General features: G+C 41.4%; 1 protein-coding gene across 1 annotated transcript in view; it reads left to right on the top strand.

Annotated features, from left to right (window-relative positions):
- TEX10 (testis expressed 10) overlaps positions 1-17,983 on the top strand; it is a 258,142-nt gene extending 240,159 nt beyond the window's left edge. Inside the window, exons 12-14 of the mRNA XM_033929656.1 lie at positions 3,777-3,958; positions 16,783-16,993; positions 17,688-17,983. Of these exons, the coding sequence (XP_033785547.1) occupies positions 3,777-3,958; positions 16,783-16,993; positions 17,688-17,801 (507 nt within the window). The 3' untranslated portion in view covers positions 17,802-17,983. The remainder of the gene's footprint in view (positions 1-3,776; positions 3,959-16,782; positions 16,994-17,687) is intronic.
- The last annotated feature ends 2,986 nt before the right edge of the window (positions 17,984-20,969 follow it).

The raw sequence follows: 20,969 nt of genomic DNA, 5'->3' as shown, positions 1-20,969 counted from the left end.
GTACTATATTGGACACTATATTAGTTATAAGCAGTGGCGTGCTCGGGCATTGTTGAAATAACTTTTAAAGATGCCGAGCAATATGAATGAAGTGCCTGTAGTTTGTCATGGTGTTGTGACATCATTCTTTTTGTACTATAAACCACTCAGGATGCAGAGAGGCCATTTTATATAGGAAGTATTGAAGCGTTAAACTCGATTTTGAGGTACATCTTCTGCTTTTCTTGATAATTTTCTTCCTTTTTGAGTTTTTGGTTTAGAGTACCATATATACTTGAATATAAGTCGATCCAAAAATACGTCGAGACCCCCCTTTCCCCCCCAAAAAGGAGGAAAAATGGTTGACTCGAATATAAGTCAGGCAGCTTAATATTCAAGTGTCCTGCCCTGTCAGGCTCTGTACCCAGCACCGTTTCATCCTCCCCTCCCTTGTCAGGCTCTACACCCAGCACCCTTCCATCCTCCCCTCCCCTGTTAGGCTCTGCCCTCTGTCCCCCCCGCCCTCCCTGCTCTATCTTCCTACCTCTGCCGATCTGGTGGAGGTGCAACGGGTCCTCTGCCAATCATTGGTGGAGGTGCAGCGGGCAGGAGCAAGCTTTCTGAACTCCTGCCCCACTGCTAACCAGCTGCACGGATCCACTTAGTCCATTTCAGCAGCACGAGCAGCAGTGCGATTTGGTGCTGCTTCTCGGCGCTGAGCAGCTTCATTCCTGGATAAATTGAAGAGTTTTGATCGAGAGTATGAGAGATCAAGTGGAGTTTTTTTGATAAAGGATGTGCCTCCTACTTCAAATAAATTCTCTTTGAATCTAGGTTGTCCCATGAATACGTTTATTGTTCTATCCTAGGTGACACTGAGGTCTTTTTCCCCACTTATTTGGATTATGTTTGGATAACCCTTGCATCAGTTATGTTTTGAATATGTTTTGGATTAGTGATATTTCGACATTCAGCTTGTGTGAATATTTTTCTTGACCACTATTTTGTATGAGTTAGAGATGCTTCAAACCATAAGAAGGTTTGCCTACTTAAAAGTAAGTTGAAATAGTTGAAATAATTTAGATCAGATTGAACTGTGGATGCTAGAGAAACAAAGCCCTCTCCCTAAAAAAAAAAAAATGTGTTTCTGGGGAAGACAGTTTCAGTAACTGCAGCACATAGGAGCCAACTCTATAGATATAGTTGGTGCTGAGCATCCCCAATATTAAGGCTGTAAGTTAAATCACAGTTAACTCTGCAATTAATACATTATTAATCACATTGCATTATCTCACATCTCCTCCAATTATCTCTTCTAGTTCCAACCACTATCATTGATGCAATTAGATATCTGTCTCCCACCAATACCACACGTGCTACTGTACTTTAAAAGGGGGTCTTCTGGTGTTCTCTGGCATATTGCACATATGCTGTCTGTGGCCTGGTACAAAGCTGTCCCTCTGACTCCCCCCCCCCCCCCAAGGAAATGATGTTGAAGAAGGTGGGACAGGCCAGAGGGAGTGCTTCAGAGAAGCCTGCTTGTAACATAAATGCAATACTGCTAGTTAGGATAGACTGAGGGGGAGAACAGATGTCGAACCCTGGCTGAGGGGAGGGGAATGAGTGCAGAACTAGAGGGGCTCCTGGTGGAAGCTATGGCTAAGGTGGTGAGCTCCAGCAGCCACTGGAAGAGCTTGATGCTGTTCACCACCATGTTTTTGTTGCTGCTCAAGAGGGTGTAGGGGAGGGAAGTAGAGGTGCTGGACAGTGGGATAGAGAGAGAGAGAGAGAAGAGGGAGATAATGAACTCCAGGAAAGAAAGAGAGATAATGGACCCTGAGGGAAGAGGAGAGAGAAGGAAGGAAGAGAGAGGGAAAGATGTTGGATCTGAGGAAGGGAAGGGGGAGTGGGATTTGAAATGTTTCCAAGTTTGAGGGCTTACTGTCCCACCCATAGTGCAGAAACTGCTGGGCAGCTTACAATCTAATCATGCATAAAAATTTAGAAATAAAGATGGACTTTACACAAGACATGATAGTCACAGGATGGGACAGTTTTGTTATGGGGTTTTTTAAAATTGAAAAACCATGAGATATTGTGGTTTGCTTTTCCGATTTCAAATTTGAAGAATTTATGATGTCCACGGCTCGAAAGCAGGAGTCATTTCACTGGGACTCGTATCCTATACAACTTTATCAAGATTTGGCTGCTACAACACTTAAACGGCAGAGTGATTAATGTACTTGATTGTTGGTGGATAAAGGAATAAAATATAAATGGCAATACCCTTTTGCACTCGCTTTTTACCTAAAGGGGAAGTTACACAGATTGTGCATGTTGGAGGAGGCACAACAGCTGTTTCCAGAACTGACATCTCTGCTGCTTAATTCTACTGGGTCAGCGGAGCGCATATCTTCTTCTGCTTCTTTGCCTTTCAAAGGATCGAGTTGTCAGCGAGTGTCCAGGAGGACGGGGCGCCCAATGTGCCAGGTTTCAGGGACTCGGCTGTGATTATTTTTGGACACTAGTTTGTGACAGCTTTTGGATTTTATATTGTATGCTTTTCCCCTTTGCTGGTGTAAAGATAAAACCAAAAGACTGTGTTCTGGGAGATGATTTATTATTCGCTCTTCACAATAAAAATACAAATAAGAGTCTGAATTTGTAATACACGTATGATTGTCCTGCTGGACCCTACACGGTCTGTGTTTTGGCGAGACCGCCTTCCTCAGGGGTCCTAAAGGGAATTTAGAATATAATGAAATAAAAAAGAAAGATGGATAAAAAGTAAAAATGGCATGAAGGTGACTGTGGCGCCAACCTTATGCATGCAAATTTGATGAAATCATGGTTCTCTAATCATCAATTTTCACTGGCTAGTCTCGGTACCGTCCAGATTTTCTCATTCTCTTTCCTCTAATGTCTGTTGATGTCTTTTGCCACCTTAGACAGCATGAGTCACACTAGGCACTTCTCTAATTCTTCTTATCTAGTGGTCAAGGTCAGTCATCAAATTTGCATTCATAAGGTTGGCACCACAGTCACCTTCAAACCATTTTTATTTTTTATTCATCTTTCTTTTTTATTTCATTATATTCTAAATTTCCTTTAGGACCCCTGAGGAAAGCAGTCTTGCCGAAACATGGACCGTGTAGTGTCCGGCAGGACAATCATAACTGTATTACAAATTCAGACTTTTATTTGTATTTTTTATTGTGAAGAGTGAATAATAAATCATCTTCCAGAATATCCACATCCAGTCTTTTGTTTTTAATATTTATTTCTATGTTAAAAATACATTTGCTTTCACTTTATTTAAAATATTTATTATTCACCTAAAAACCTAGGCAACTTACATTAAAAAATCCATTAAAATTAAACACGCACAAAGAATCATCAATTACAATGATGATAACAAAACTTATTTGGGACCAGGATAGTACAGAAATATTCCAAAATATAGACAGTTTTCATTTCAGTGAAATGCCCGAACAAAAAAGTACCTTGATTTGCTTTACTGCTTTTAAATGGTAATATCAAAATGGTATACAATATAAAATAATTTTCTGGAAAGGAAATGCACAAAAATACCAAAACAAGTCAAAGGAAAGCACACAATGAGCATAAGTGAATAGCAGAACAATATTGGTAGATTTGTTGTGGATTACTACACAGCAATATTCAAAACAATTATTTGTCCAATATGTTCCGTACTTTTCAGTTTTAAATATTAGGAAAGTATCTGTCTTGTTGTATGTCTCTTAACATATAATGTAAATAATTGCCTTCTCTTGCAGGCTGTGCTCTCTGTAATACCTGACAGTACAGCTGGATCTATTGTATATGCCATAAGTAAATTTCAAGACCACTCTGCTCTTCTTAGTGAGGACATACAGAAGTTTCTAGCCTCCTGCTGCATTAGTCTTCTTTATTTGGTGATGACTATAAAGAAGCAGGAGCCAGAACATGTACAAAAAAGGTAATCTTCATTTATCTTCCTTTAAGGTGACTGACAATGTGAAAGATTAGTAGTTTTGATATAAAAATTTTTATATTACAAATTTTGGAATTGTAAAAAGTACAAAAAGTAAAACAAATATACAGTTCTACTTATCTAGGGTTGTTTTATTTTGATGGTTACATTACTGTTTTGAAATAATTTTTTATTTAGTTCTACTTGTTACCAAACTCACAATCAAGGTAAATTACAGATAGGTAAAGTAAGTAGGTCCTTGCCCCATAAGTCTTACAATCTAAGTTAGCACCTTTTGTATTCAATGTTAATGTTTATCTATTATGATTTGTTTATATTCATAATATATATAATAAAATACTTATTGAACTGAGTGTTAACGTTTATATAATTCTGACTGTCCATCCCATTATCTTCCGCTCCACTCTTCAGCTTGAGTTTTCAAGCAAAGTCCTTGGCATCATCATAGACTCCTCTCTCTCCTTCAATGACCACCTCAACTTCTTGGTAAAAAAATGCTTCTTTAGTCTTCATATGCTGAGGAAAGTGAGATCGTACTTTCATCATTCTCACTTCATTGTCCTTGTTCAATCCACCATCCTCTCTAGACTGGATTATTGCAACTCCATCTATTTAAGCCTAACTAAAAAAAAACTCCATAGACTTCAGCTAATCCAGAACGCCGCAGCCAAGCTTATTTTTGCTAAAGGCAAGTTCGAACACGTCTCCCCATTCCTGTCCAAACTTCACTGGCTCCCAGTTCACTCCAGAGTCCTCTTTAAATGTGCCTGTTTAGCTTTCAAGATCCTACATGGCATCCTCCCTCCCGTTATCCCACTCTTCTGGAACTCCTCTAACCCTAATTCCACTAGATCCTCCCAAAAACTGAAACTATCATTCCCCTCTGCAAAAGGTATATCCCGCATAGGAAAACTAGGAACATCCCTCCCCTTTAGAACCACAGAACTCTGGAACAACCTCACATCCCTACTCAGAATTTCAAGCTCCCTCCAATCCTTCTGCAAACACCTGAAAACTTGGCTCTTTTCAAAAATCTAACACCTCCCGCTCTTTGGTACCCTGTCCCTCTTTATCTTCCTAGCTCCTTTTCAACCTAACCCTGTAAACCGTGCCGAGCTCTACGCTTGTGGAGATGGTGCGGTATACATTAGTTTAGTTTAGGGTCAGATTCTTAAAACTCGCCGGTAAAGTCTGGCATGTCAACATAGTGGGGAGTGATTTTTATTTTCTAGGCGATTCACAGTATAATAACATGCAAATTATATGCATGCTATTTTTGTGGAGAATCGCCGGTAAAGAGTGGGAGGAACTGGCACTTGCTCAGAAGAGCAATTGCTAAGCACAGCTCCTCCCTCCTGTTAAAGCTGTACTCCCTACCCCAATCAACTGAGTCGCAGGCCTCCCTGAGTCCTTGAAATTGAAGGATAGCCAGAGAGATGCCTACTCCCTCCAGCCAGCAAGCTCGTTGCTTCAAAATGGCAGACTTTCTCCTTCCCAGTGCATTCTAGAAAGAGACCTAAGGCCCTGATTAGCTCAGGTACCTAAAGCCCCATCCAGATATATCAAGATGAAGCAATAATGTCCATTTTCCAAAACTCATAATCTTTATCTCGGAAACTAAAATTAATAAGAGTTTCAGTACTATGGAGCAGTTGAAAGCCATGTGCAGGTAACCCTTAGAAGATATATAATCAATAAACTGTTGATGCACTATAAATCCCAGCAATTTTGCCTGACATGGAATATTCGCTACTGGACGATAATGCTTGACTTTACTCAGTTCATATTCAGTGCTTTTGGAATTGGTGTCAATACAATATCAGCAAGCTGAACCTCAATAAAGACCTTATTTACAAAACTAGTCAACCCACACAGTATTTTTATTGGAATTGATCTTAATAAGAAAGAAGGACAAGTATCCAAAATATAACGTTTATTCGATAAACTTGATAAAACTTTTAAAATCTATTCCTCTGAGACCAGAACAAAAAATGTACTTATGGCCCCAAAATTCCCCAGTCCACACAACAAACCGACCTTCAGGGTCCTGAATAACTTTTAGGCAAGCAAGCCTTACTTTTGTGAAACAATTGCAACTCTTCTCTGTCTGGCATTATAGGAGGCATAAGCAAGGTCCCCAATCCAGTCTCTGTGCAGTTTTTCATGCTCTTTAGGCGCTAAATGCGTTTCCTGCAAAAGCAGAACATCAATATTCAGTTTCTTACAATACGTGAAGACTTTTGGATCTTTATATGGGGGAATGAAGACCATCTACATTCAGGGAGGTCACTCGAAAATCACCCAGGATCAAAGAGATCAAAACAGGTCAGCCGAATAAATGTGCACCACATAGTGCTGCAGTAAGCCTCCCAGCCGAACCAACACAGCACCCAAAAGAAAAGCAAAGCATTGAAGCGAAAGGTCCCAGAGGAGTAAGCACCCAGTCCCCCCCCCCCCCCAAGCCAACCCTTCCCCTGAACAGGAAACACCTCCTCCCCAACTCCCCTTGCACCTCCCCAGAAACCACAACACTAGGCCCCATCCCCCAGCCATCCACACACCACCCCTCAGCCAGGCAACCCCCAGACACAACAACCCACACCCTAGCACTCACATCCAATCACCCCTAAATCTTTCCCCTCCCCCCACCCCTCCGCAGTCAAATAGAACAGACAAGAATAGAGGTGGAACCCCTGGTATGCTCTCCAACACTATATCAATGTTAAAACACCCAATTCTCCTACAAACCACAACTCATCACACACCATTCACTACTACAACCCACACAGCAGCATAACTAAACACGTGCAGTGTTGCCCGCGCTAGCAGAGCTCAAAAAGGTCAAGTGGGAAAAAGCCCCAACACAACTGCACACAACTATTCAGGTCCATAGGTTAGACATCTATTCACTGCTTACCATTGCCCTGCAAAAAAACTTCAAATAAAGCAGAAATACAAACAGATATGACCCAGGCACAACAGCCCCACTCCCCCGCCAAACAAAAAGTCCACATCAGGGAGATGAGGGCAAATTCTACAGGAAGTGCCTCAGCTCTTCTGGCTTTGTTGCAGTAAAAATATGGTTATGAGTCACCCGGACCTTGGCATGGTATTGTAAGTTGAATTTGATCCCCTTGTTGAAGAGTTGTGAACACAACGGCATCATGCTCCTCCGCTGTTCAGCCATGTGCTGAGAGAAATCTTGGAAGAACAAAATCTGGGAGCCAGAGTAGTCCAGGGTCTGCAATTTTTTATAGAGATCCAAGAGTCTTGCTTTAATGGCATAATTATGAAATTATGCCAGGACTACCCGATGTTTGCACCAGTCTCGTGATCTCGATGGGGGCCCACATGGTGCACCCGTTCAACAACCAAGGACCCAGCAGTACTTGTATAAAGAGAGGCATAGCCAGTAGAAGGAAGGTGTTGATGCCCCTGTACAGGTCATTGGTAAGGCCCCACTTGGAATATTGTGTTCAGTTTTAAACTAAACTAAACCTTAGGTTTGTATACCACATCTTCTCCACAATCGTAGAGCTCGGCATGGTTTACAGGGATAAGATAGAAAGGAACTCCAAAGGAGGGTTATAGGATTAAGTGTAAGGAAGATAAAGGGGGTATTAGGGTACCAGAGAGAGGGGGGGATGTTACATTTTTGAGAAAAGCCAAGTTTTCAGATGTTTGTATACCGCATCTTCCCCACAATCGTAGAGCTCGGCACGGTTTACAGGGTTAAGATAGAAAGGATCTCCAAAGGAGGGTTATAGGATTAAGTGTAAGGAAGATAAAGGGGGTATTAGGGTACCAGAGAGAGGGGGGGGATGTTACATTTTTGAGAAAAGCCAAGTTTTCAGATGTTTTCGGAAGAGTTGGAGGGAGCTCGAGTTTCGGAGAGGGGATGTAAGGTTGTTCCAGAGCTCAGTGATTCTAAAGGGGAGGGATGTCCCTAGTTTTCCAACATGAGATATACCTTTTATAGAAGGGAAGGATAGTTTTAATTTTTGGGAGGATCTGGTGGAATTAGGATTAGAGGAATTCCAAGATAGTGGAATAACGGGAGGAAGAATGCCGTGAAGGATCTTGAAAGTTAGGCAGGCACACTTGAAGTGGACCCTGGAAATTACTGGAAGCCAGTGAAGCTTGGACAGAAGTGGTGAGACGTGATCAAATTTACTTTTTGCGAAAATAAGCTTAGCCACGGCATTCTGTATCTGCTGGAGTCTGTGGAGGCTTTTCTTAGTTAGGCTCAAGTAGATAGAGTTGCAATAGTCTAATCTGGAGAAGATGATGGATTGTACAAGGACGGCAAAGTGTTTTTGATGGAAACAGGATCTCACTTTCCTCAGCATATGAAGGCTAAAGAAGCATTTTTTTTACTAAGGAGTGGAGGTGGTCATTGAAGGATAGTGAGGAGTCCATGATGATGCCCAGAACATTTCTTGAGAACTCAAGCTGAAGTGTGGGGCCAGAGGACAATGGAATGGAGGTGGGTAAATGGTCTAATATTGGACCGAGCCAAAGTAGTTTTGTTTTGGACTCTTTTAGTTTCATATGTACAGTGAGGGCCCAGGATTGGAGGTTCGTTATACATGAGGATATGTTCTCGGGGAGATTAGTGAGGTTCGAGTCAATCTCGAGGAGGACAAGGATGTCATCAGCATAAGAGTAAAGTGTTTCATGGGGGGATAGATGGAGGAGTTTCAGAGAGGACATATAGATATTGAAAAGAATAGGAGATAGAGGTGAGTCTTATGGGACTCCACATGTCGGTTTCCAGGGGGAGGATGAGATGCCATTCATGTTAACGGTGTAAGAACGGGAACGTAAGAATTTTGAGAACCAGTCTAGAACTGTGGAGTTGATGCCTATCTCGGAGAGTTGGAAAACTAGAACATCATGATGGACAACGTCAAAAGCAGCAGAAATTGAAGAATTGAAGAGAAGAATCGAATTGAAGAAGAATAGCGAACTTATTACGAGAATGAAGTTGTTGAACCTTAGAGATTAGTGAGGCCAATAGGGATTTGGTGCTGAAATTGAGTCTGAATCCATATTGGTAAGGGAGAAGGATAGAGAATCTTTCCAAGTAGGATGAAAGTTGGGAAGATATGATAGACTCTAGCATCTTGGTTAGGAGAGGGATATTTGCTATTGGACGATAGCTGGATGGAGTGGAGGGGTCTAGGTCAGATTTTTTCAGTAGTGGGGTCAAAGCAATGTGTCCCATTTCAGAAGAGAATAGGCCCGATAGTAGGGCAGAGTTTATAAGTTTGGTGAGAGATGCGATGGCCTGTGTGGGAATTTTCTCAAATAGGTAGGAGGGGAATGGGTCCAAGGTACAGTTGCAAGTTTTTAGTTTGAGGCAGAGTTTAGAGACCTGCGATTCGGATACGAGCTCAAAGGCAGTCCAGGATCTGTCAGCTGGGATGGGGTTGGAGATAGGTGGGATAGGGATGGAATCGGTGGGCACCAGGGAATTGAAGGAGACAGTAGGCGGGAAAGAGCATCTTAGAGAAGTGACCTTTTCATAGAAGAATTTAGCTAGAACATCGGCTGACGGAGAAGAGGGGAGCAGAGTGGAGTCGTTTTTAGAGGTTAAGGAGCGCCAGATGTTAAACAATGCACTATTCTGGTTGTTGGATCTGGAGATCTTGTCTCCATAGTAGTTCTTCCTAGCTTTTTTTAAATATTATATTGTAGAGCTTAATATTGACCCTCCAGGTCTGTCTATCTGTAGGGGATTTAGATTTTTTCCATATGCGCTCCAAAGCTCGACATTTTTGCTTCAGTTCTCTGTGAAATGGAAGGTACCAGGGGGCCTTACGGGGGTAGGAGATGGATTTAGTGGATAATGGGGCAAGAGAGTGGTAGGTGGATTCAGAGAGGGCGATCCAGTTGTGCTAATAGGTTTCAGAATCTGCGAGCTTGGGAACGGAGGAGAGATGTTTAAGGAAATTGGTCCAGAACAGATCGCTCGTAATTTTTTTGCGGAAGGTAATAGAATTGGGGGAACAGGATGGGGCCCCAAGATGTGACATGAAAATGGGGAGACAGAAAGCCCCTAAGAAATGGTCTGACCAAGGGACGTGTTCCCAACGAGCGTCATCGGCTGAAGTTTTGTAAGAGGTAAGATCAAGGAAACTGATGAAGTCTAGTGTGTGCCCTTTTTCATGGGTTGGAGAGGAAGCAGGGGGGGAAAACCTAGAGAGGAGAGGAAGTTGTTAAATTCAATCGCGTCCTTGCTGGTGATGTCGTCAGGGTGGAGATTAATATCCCCAATGATCAGTAATCTTTGAAATTTAAGGAAGGCGTTTGTTATGGTCTCGAGGACGAGATCAGAGGAATTGATCCAAAGGGTAGGTGGGTGATATAGTAACAAGATACCCAGTGGGTGAGGGCGGAGCTCATCATTGACTGAGGCTAGCAGATATTCTAGTGAGGGGTGGCTGCCCTTTTCAAGGAGCTGGACATCAAAGAAAGATTTGTAGAGGAGTGCCAGGCCGCCTCCTTTTCGGTTAGATCTGGGTGAGAAGAGGCCTTGGTAACCATGGGAACAGAGTTCGTTTTGTATAAATAGGTCGTTTTTAGCAATCCATGATTCCGTGATGCACAAGAATCCAGGGTCAGAATCATCAAGGTCTTTCAGAATTTGAATCTTGTTGCATGCGGATCTGACATTGCAATAAAGTTTCGGGACTGGGGTGAGAGAGTCAGAGGCATGGATGGGAGATTAGCAGGGGCAGGGGCTTTAAGGACGCATGGTTGACTTTTCGTGGATTTTTTTTTGAAAGGGGTGACTTCTGGTGCGCATCAGCGTGGGAATTCTGAGGCCAGGGGAGTCGAGTGGGATAGGAGAGGGAGGTTTCAGGCAGAGGGAAGTGTTGAAAGAAGAGCATAGTAGGAGAAGAAGGAGCCAGAGGGGAGGCTTCATGGTTGGGCTAAGGGAAGCCTTTGAGCTGGGAGACAGGACTAAATTTGGTTCGCATGTAAGTAATCTCAGCAGAGGAGGGGTTTAGTGACAGCTCAGGGAGGGAGCTAGGGCTAAACGTTCTCTAAGAGAAAGTTTAAGTCAGGTGGACAACAAGGTAACTAGTTGAGTATGTAAGACAGGAAGGGGGAGTTAAGCGTCGGGGATGGATTTTTTTTTTTTTGTGAGAGCTGGTCAGAGGTAGAGCCTAGCAGTGAATACAAATTTAGCAACTAGACAGTTTTGGAGACCGTATCTAGCAAAGGACGTAAGAAGACTTGAAGCGGTCCAGAGGAGGGCGACAAAAATGATAGGAGGCTTGCGCCAGAAGACGTATGAAGAGAGACTGGAAGCCCTGAATATATATACCCTGGAGGAAAGGAGGGACAGGGGAAATATGATTCAGACATTCAAATACTTGAAGAGTATTAACGTAGAACAAAATCTTTTCCAGAGAAAGGAAAATGGTAAAACCAGAGGACATAATTTGAGGTTGAGGGGTGATAGATTCAAGAGCAATGTTAGAAATTCTACTTTACGGAGAGGGTGGTGGATGCCTGGAATGCGCTCCCGAGAGAGGTAGTGGAGAGTAAAACTGTGACTGAGTTCAAAGAAGCGTGGGATGAACACAAAGGATCTAGAATCAGAAAATAAGATTAAATATTGAACTAAGGCCAGTACTGGGCAGTTTAAGGAATGATTCAAGGTTCATTAGTATGAACCAAGAATTATTGTCCTTTATATTTCTTGAACTTTATTTTATTAGAAATAGCAAGATATACTCCCCATTAATGTGGGCTTAAAAGGAATTATGTATGTATGATTTGATTATGTATTGTTTTATGTGATTTTCCTTTTTTCTTTTGAATTATTGGATATTGTAATGTATTCAAAATTATAAATAAATACATTTTAAGAAAAAGGGACCAAGCTTGCTCTAGCGTTTTTACAATGCTTATCCTCTTCTTAATCTTCTTCCCTACCTTGAGTCTCATCCCTTCGTAATTCTCTTTTCGGAAGTTCAGTGCCGTGGCTGACATTTTGGACCGATGTTTCTCCCCTGCGTCCAGATCAAAGCGGATCATATTGTGATCACTGCTTCCCAGCGTCCCTTTCTCATATCCCCTTGCCTTTAAAGGGACCAACTGAAAGAGAGTAGGGATTTCTTCTCTAAAGTCCAAGTGCTATTTCCTAGTCACCTTGAACCTTTCAACATACAAAGGGCAACGTAAATTGCAGAACAGCTTCTCCACCCTCTTCAGACCTCCTAACTCCATGGCAGGATCCCTTAGTGACTTGGGCTGTGCTCCCCATCACAATGCACATATCAGTGCCAGCATTTCTGTACACAGGTTGCAAAATTGGCCGCATCATTCTGGTGGCTTCAGATTGGATTCACATACACAGATCTGCTGAGGCTGCTCAAGGGTCTCAGCCTTCAACTGAGCGTCTGTTTGGAACTTATCTTGCAGGTCCAGTATCCATAGAGGATCCAGGTCACTTTGCACTTATGGCATGGCTCTTGAGTGCACAACCTTAGAGTCTAAAGGATATTCTGCCCTGGTTGTTGATACTTTTCTAAAATCTAAGAAGTAGTCTACAGTGTCTGCTTATGCTAAAGTGTGGAAGGCCATCCAACACTGTTGTGCCCAGGTCAAGATGGACCCTTATTCATCTTCGGTCTCGGTAATTCTCGCCTTTCTTTAGGCTAGTTTGGTTAAAGGCCTTACTGTAGCTTCTCTTTCAAGTAGTGGCTGGGCTCTCCTGTTTTAGATCCCGGAAGCATCCGGTCTTTCTTGGCGTCTGGGACCTTACCTTGGTATTGTCTAGCCTTAGTAAGGCTCCTTTTGAGCCCCTTTGGGATGCTGCCCTCTTAGATTTGATGCACAAGAAAGTTTTTCTGATCGCCATTACATTGGTGCATCATGTGTTGGAATTGCGGGGGAGGGGTACGTGATGCACTCGACCTGAGAGGATGCGCTCTGTTCTCTCTCTCTCACCCCAGCAGCTGTGCATCGGCTAATTAATCATTTCTACCTCCCCTCCGGTTCTCATGTGTCGGAATTGCAGGCTTTGTCTTACACGGACTCTTTCCTCTGTATTTCAGAGCCAGGAGTTTCCCTTCAAAAGGTTCCTTCCTTCTTGCTGAAAATGGTTTCAGTTTTCCATGTCAATCAGAAAGTGTGTTTGCCTGCATTTCTCCAACAGATTCCAAGTCACAGGACCGCCTGTTGAAGAAAATGGATGTGCACAGAGTTCTTCTCCATTATTTGGAGGTTACCGACGAGTTTCGTCTCTGACCATTTCGTCTAGGGCCATTTCGTCAGCTTACGTTCTTGCGAGGAAAACAGTCTCCTGTTTCCGTCAAGGCACATTCTACCAGAAGTGTGGCCTCTTCGTGGGCCAAAGCTAAAGCTGTCTCCCCTGAGGTTTGCAGAATGGTCTTCTCTTCACACGTTTGCCTAGTTCTACCGAGTAGACGTGGTGGCAAGACAGGACTCTGCCTCTGGGTCCTCAGTCTTACAGGTCGGCTGCATGTCTCATTTCAATTTCCATCAAAACTTTTAGTGTCATAAACTAGTCACTGGTTTTTGAATATGCTTCTGACAACTAATTTATATGCGACTTCAACAACTTCTGTGATCAGTGGAGTTTTTACTGCCTTTGAAATCCAGTGTCGGGTTCCTTGAAGCAGCCCCCGGGACCCTACTATATTTTTTGAGATAAGTGCATATTCAAAAACTAGTGACTAGTTTATAACACTAAGGGCTCCTTTTACGAAGGTGCGCTAGCGGTTTTAGCACGCAACACGCTAATGCCTCCATAGAGCTTACGTTAGTATTTTTTGTTTAGCGCGAGGGTTAGTGTGCGCTAATCTTCACGCGCAAAAACAGCGCACCTTAGTAAAAGGAGCCCTAAAAGTTTTGATGAAAATTGAAATGAGATATGCAATATAGATGACATTTTAAGAGCAGGGGTGCCCAACAGGTCGATCGCGATCGACTAGTAGCTCGCCAAGGCAAAGTGAGTCGATCATCCAGGACTCCCTTTGCCTTGGCGATCTATCGGGCCGATCAATCTTCCTCTCCCCGACGTCAATTCTGCCGTCGGAGAGGAAGTTTGGGCCAGCCAATCGCTGCCTGGCTGGGAGGAACTTCCTCTCCGACGGCAGAATTGATGTCGGGGAGAGGAAGATTGATCGGCCCGAAGCAGAGAGAGCATGGGGCGGTGTTGGCGTCGGCTTTGGGGCCTGTTATCCGTTGGTGGCGTTTGGGTCCTGTTCCCCGATGGCAGTGGCAGTGGCTTGGAGAAGGGCAGGGAGAAAGAAAGAAAGGGGGCAGGCAGGGAGATAGAAGGAAAGAAGAGAAATAGGAAAAAAAGAAAGGGGGCATGAAGAGAGAGAGAAAGAAAGAAAGGGCAGGGAGAGAGGAAGAAAAAGTTGGGGGAGGGAATGAGGTTTGGAGGAGAGGAAGCATACAGGCTGAAAGAAAGATTGGATGCACAGTGAGAAGAAGAAAGTGCAACCAGAGACTCGTGAAATCACCAGACAAGGTAGGAAAAATGATTTTATTTTAAATTTAGTGATCAAAATGTGTCTGAATTTATCAGTGCTGTCTTTATTTTACAATATGGTCCCCTTTTACTAAACCACAATAGTGGTTTTTAGCGCAGGGAGCCTATGAGCGTCCAGAGCAGCGCTGGGCATTCAGCGCAGCTCCCTGCGCTAAAAACTGCTATTGTGGTTTAGTAAAAAGGGAGGGGGGTGGGTTTTGTCTATTTTTGTATGGTTGTTACTGAGGTGACAGTGCATAGAGTCATCTGCTTTGACCTCTTTGAAAAAACCCCGGCATAGGAATGATAATTAACAATTCTATGCGTACAGTGTGCGTTGTGTTTTTTTAAAATTTTATTGTTGGTAGATCATTTTGACTTGGTCATTTTAAAAGTAGCTCGCGAGTCAAAAAAGTGTGGACACCCCTGTTTAAGAGAGTATTGCAGTGATTGTATGGTGAGATCTTATATATAGGTTTGTCCTGCGTGGTCTCCTTGTCTCTGATCATTAACTTTTATAAGAAGTATATATTGCAACTCACGAGTTCTGTTTAGTCTAGTTTTTCTGGGTTTTTCAAATCAGTGGCATTTCATATTCTCAGATCTCATTGATAAGTGAGTTTTAACTTTACTCATTGTTCATTCTTTGACTGAAGTTATTTATATATAAATATGGGTCAGATGCAGACTTGGAAGCTGTTTCAATTTTTGAATTTTTAAACAAAAGACACATTGTTTGTGATGCTGATATTTAATATGTTAATTCACAATATTGTGTGGTTGAAAGGAGGATTTAAATAATATGTGCAAGCATTTTTGAAGAGCTTTGTTTGAGCGGCCAATTTCAAAAGTAAGCTTAGAAAACTGCTTGTACAGCTTTGTCATATTGAATATTTCCTCCTAAAACATTTAATACTAGCATTGACCTTCTAGTTCAGTATATTTATTTGGGACTGGTTCTGTACAATCTTGTTTTGTCTTATCCTTTTGGTTTTTTTGCACATTCAAATTATTGTATGCCAACATGCATTGTGTGCTGGAGTTCCCATTTTACAGAGTGGATCCTTTCATGCTGTCTATTAAAGTGTTTTATTGCGCATTGTGTTGACATTGTAATGTAACATACTATGTCATACTTTGTAATCTGAATTTGTCTATTGCTTTTGTTTGACATGAGTGAACTTCAAAAAAGTATAAATCCTAATAATAAATGCACAAATACATAATGGACATTGGCACTCCATGGTGCTGGAGCGCATGCTATTACATCAAGCTGATAGTTTGATTTATAAAGATGGGTACTGAAGGGGATAGACGTAGTAGATAGAGACAGGTTGTTCACCCTCTCCAAGGTAGGGAGAATGAGAGGGCACTCTCTAAAGTTAAAAGGGGATAGATTCCGTACAAACGTAAGGAAGTTCTTCTTCACCCAGAGAGTGGTGGAAAACTGGAACACTCTTCCGGAGGCTGTTATAGGGGAAAACACCCTCCAGGGATTCAAGACAAAGTTAGACAAGTTCCTGCTGAACAAGAACGTAAGCAGGTATGGCTAGTCTCAGTTAGGGCACTGGTCTTTGATCTAAGGGCCGCCCCGTGAGCAGACTGCTGGGCATGATGGACCACTGGTCTGACCCAGCAGTGGCAATTCTTATGTTCTTATGTCTTAACCTTTTCCTATCGTAATAAATTTTACGTTACGCTGGTTCCAATCGTAATTATTTTAGCAAAGTTTTGTATTATTCACCGTTATCATTTACGGCTATTGTAAACATAATGTAAATAAGTCATAAGTCTGTAAATTCAAATATTTTGTGTTCCTGGCTCTTTATTAGTATGGGACATACGATGGCAATGACATTTTTGGAATGTCCCGTCATCCGGGACACACGATAGGAAAAGGTTAATATTCTCTTGTAAATACCTGGGTTCCTTCGGCATAATCATTTTCCTGCTTAGGGCTCCTTTTATGAAGGTGTGCTATCGTTTATAGCGCGCGCTAACCCCACGCTACACAAAAAATACTAATGCAAGCTCTATGGAGGCGTAAAAGTGTAGCACGCACAGCAATGTAGCATGCGCTAAGTGCGCACTAAAACTGCTAGCGCACCTTTGTAAAAGGAGCCCTTAGTATAATTTCATTGATTTCACTTTCTTGCAGTTCTGGTTGTTTAGAAGTATTTTTACGCAAGTGAAAACAAGTTGGGCCTGTGTTTCAAATAAAAATCTTTGCGTCCTTTTTTTTGGTCTGCCTTAAATCATAAAATGTATTTACTTGATTTTTGCTTTGTAGGGAAACTCTGTGGGAATCATGTGTTTCATTGCTGTGTGTCCTTCCACGGGTCTTGAAATTGATGTTGCAGAGTTTACAAATGAACAGGATTCTTCAGGAGGAACTACCTGTCTTTGCTGAATTGATTCGTCACTTGTTGCAGCACACACAGCTCAGGAGTCAAATGATAATGAATGCGGTTTTGGTTCAACAAATTGTTCAGGATATTATGGTACAGAGCAGTATTCTCAGTGGGTTTCATGGGCTGATATCTAGCAATCGGAATAATTCCTAGATATTTAAAAGTTAGTGTCACATCAGTCAAGGTTTTACAATTTTATTATCTTAAAAAAATAGTTAAATATCAAAAGTGCTGTCAGGTTTTGTTCTGGCACACCACTGAAAAATAGACAACAGGCTATATTAAAATGTTTCATACTTCCTTTTTTATTATTGGGGCATAATGACATTTTTTATTAATGATGTAACTATTATTATATATGATTTCATGTCAAATAATTTCTTCTATTAGAGAATATTGTAGAAATTATGTTACTGCTTTTAGTTTCACAAACACAAAGCAGTCTGATTTAGAATGATACTTCTTTAATTTGGGGAGCTGATCCCCATGTAGTTTGCACTGCATTCCAAATAGATTCCAAACATTCAGTAGCAAACAAAATAGGAATACTGTTTCATGGTGTATCTTAAATATTCCATTTTAACAGCACTAATAATGACTTAATATTTGACTTTTAAGAGCTATTCATTTGTTTTGCATTTATGTTTTTTGACAATGTGAATCAGCAACCTGCGATTTTGAATGTGATTGAATTTTGTATTTTGTTAGTTTTAGAGACGCAGGTTGTGTTTAATGGATGACAAATTGCTCAGTCTAATTTTTTTTCCTTTTCCTCCTTCCTCAGAACATGAAGACTGGTGAAGTTCAAGAACAGTGGCTGACAGACCTTCATTATTGCTTTAACATCTATCTTACAGCACATCCACAGGGAGCTGCTGCAGTTGGCACACTCTGTTGAAAAGACATTTGTTCATTACAAAATAGAATATGCATGTGCCATAAATTGTTTACTTCCATCTGACTGTGTGGCATGCTAAAAGCAAAGTGCAGGAAAATGTTTACCTTTTAGTTTAAGAGCTTGAAAAAAAAATGTAATCTATACACATTTTTCACACAAATATTAAAGGTTATCTCAGACCATGCTTGTTTGGACTTTTAACATTCTTATTCTTTACCCTTTTCTTTAATAATAAAATTTATAGTGCAATATATCTAATAGTTCTGAATGCTAGTCCTGAATGTTAGGGTTATGCATCTGAACCTGTAAGTTACTTGCAGAATGCTGTCAATAATCTGTGAACTTCACCTCCTTCCCAGGAAGCTGCTCCTGCCCCCTCAGTTTTTTTCTGCAAGCAAGTTGCTCAGAAGTTTTCCTGCTCTGTTCTGCAGTTTTATTATTTTCGGGTATTTTTTTCTTAGTGTTCGATTGGAGGCTTGGGGCCAGAGTTCCCACTTGTTGGGAACACTGCCTAGGAGAAGATGCAGGATTAGCCCTTGGGGACACCTAGCTAGCCAGCCTGCAGCTCATGGGCCATCTGTTGCGCATCTGCTTGCATCCCTGACTTATCAGGAGCTTGAGCACAGGCTGTTTGGCTTGGCCAGGCTTAATAATGGCCAACTGCACAGCCCTCTTCCACTTTGCTTTGTGATGTTCTCCAGGGATTGAGGCTCAGTCCAACACCGATCCGACTGACAGCCTAAAGACCAGATTTGTCCAGTGAATCTGTGAGGCAGATTACTTCTCCCTACAGGGTTAAAGAAAAAGGACAGGACATTGCATTTGCTGGATGGCAAGCGTGCTATCTTCTGGTACCTCGAACTTACCAATGAGTTTCACATATAGGATCACCTTTTTGTTCTGACCAGTCATACTAAGAATGGGAGGTGGCGTCTAAAGCTTCGATTTCCAGATGGATCAAAATGACCATTCCCTCCACATATGTGGGCTGCAGTAAGCAGCCTCTACATACATTGAAAGCATACTCCACCAGAGGAGTTGCTACCTCATGGACAGAGACTCAGGCAGTTTCGCCCAAGGAACTCTGTAGAGCATAATATAAACATAATATAAAAATACTATACTGCATAACCATGGAGTTCAATGTGGTTTACAAAAGATTAAACAAAATATATAGGATCAAAGTGTTAATTAAGTATACATTTTGAAAAGAGATAAGTTTTTAATTTTCTTCTAAGATGAAAATAAGAATGTGACATAAGAAGATGATGAAGAAAGAATTTGTCATAAAAGGCTGCTTGAAAGGAAAGTGTACGATCGTGCTATTTCTTTTACAACCCTTATCAGGTGAAAAAGTGAAAAGTGGGTGAGATCTTTATTTGAGAAGTCAAGCAGAATATGTTAGGCAAGTATGAAGGGACCTGACAGAAGGCAATTTTGTAATATAAACTGCCTAACTTGAAGATCACACGAGCCTCCACAGGTAGCCTGTACAATTCCTGATAGAAGGGGTCACATGGTTAAATTTTTTCAGTCCAAAAATAAGTCTCACCGTGGTGTTTTGAATAAGTCTGGCTGCTAAGTATTAGCTATTAGCAAGGTAAACGATGCTACAATAATCCAATTGACTTGGTAATATTGATTGAACCAAAAATTTAAATGCAGGAGTATTGAAGTATGGTCTGAAGGTGTGCAGTTTCCAAAGTGTGTGATACCCCTTTCGAACTAAGGCATCGATCTGATTTTTCATAGTTAAATTTTGATCCAAGACAATTCCCAAAATTTCCAGCGAGAAGCGAATCCTATATTGAGTGGTATTTATAGTAATGGTAGGTTCAGGAGTTGTCTTTTGAGAAGAAGTTATAAAAAAATTTTGTCTTTTCACTATTTAATTTCAATTTAAATTCTATCATCCAGGACTCCATAGAGTTAAGAACAGTTTCTACAGTGTGGATTATATTAAAAATTGTTGTATTGTAAGGGATGATAATCGTGATATCATCAGCGTAGCTGAAAAGTTTGATTCCTAAATTGCTTAATCTTGAGGCAAGGGAGGAAAGATATACATTGAATAGAATAGAAGAAAGTGGTGAACCTTGGGGAACCCCACAAGGATTCTTCCAAGTGCTGGAGCTGTCATTATTAAACTTTACCTGGTATGAACGGGATTTAAGAAATCCTTGAAACTAGGAATGTACTTTACCTTGGATCCCGAAGATATCCAGGCACTCTAGTAATTTAATATGATCTACCAAGTCAAATGCGCTACTTAAATCAAACTGCAAGATGAGAGCACTTTTACCTTTACTGAGAAAGTTGTTTTAAGTTTCCGTACTGAATTGTGATCTAAAACCTGATTGAGAATCATGTAGTAGTACATGTTATTCTAAGAAATTTGATAGTTGAGCTTGGACCAGGCCCTCCATGATTTTTACAAAAAAAGGAATTGATGCTATTGGTCTGTCGTTGACTGCGGAAGAGGGAGATTCCTTAGGATTTTTAATAATCAAAGTAATGATGATATGACCTTCATCTTATGGGAATTTTCCTTTTTCCAAGGAGTTAGATAGCTAATCAAAAAGTTCCAATTTGAGACTTTGGGGAGCTTTTTCCATGAGAGCTGGAGGACAAGGGTCTAGAACAGTGGTTTTCAACCTTTTTACACCAGTGGACCGGCAGAAATAAAATAATTATTTTGTGGACCGGCAAACCTCTAGGACTAAAATTAAAAAAACCCATTTCTGCCCCATCTCTGCAAGCTCGGTCACCTCAGTAACTATAGAAAAATAGACAAATATAGTACAAAATATAGACAGCAGATATAAATTCTCAAAACTGACACGTTTTGATCACTAAATTGAAAATAAAATCATTTTTCCTACCTTTGCTGTCTGGTGATTTCATGAGTCTGTATATCCTTTCTTTCATTTCTTTATTTCTGTACTCAGGCCCAAGAATTGTCCCTTTCTATTCCCTCTCTCTTTCCTTCCTATGTCTTTAGTGCCCCCAATGCCTCCTTCCCATGTCTTTAGTGCCCCCAGTGCCTCCTTCCCAAGTCCTTAGTGCCCCTTCCTATGTGTTTAGTGCCCCCAGTGCCTCCTTCCCATGTCTTTAGTGCCCCCAGTGCCTCATTCCCATGTCCTTAGTGCCCCAGTGCCTCATTCCCAT

The sequence above is a fragment of the Geotrypetes seraphini genome, chromosome 2 (assembly GCF_902459505.1).
Source record: "Geotrypetes seraphini chromosome 2, aGeoSer1.1, whole genome shotgun sequence".
Classification (NCBI taxonomy): Eukaryota; Metazoa; Chordata; class Amphibia; order Gymnophiona; family Dermophiidae; genus Geotrypetes; species Geotrypetes seraphini.
This window is presented reverse-complemented; position numbering and strand designations above follow the sequence as displayed.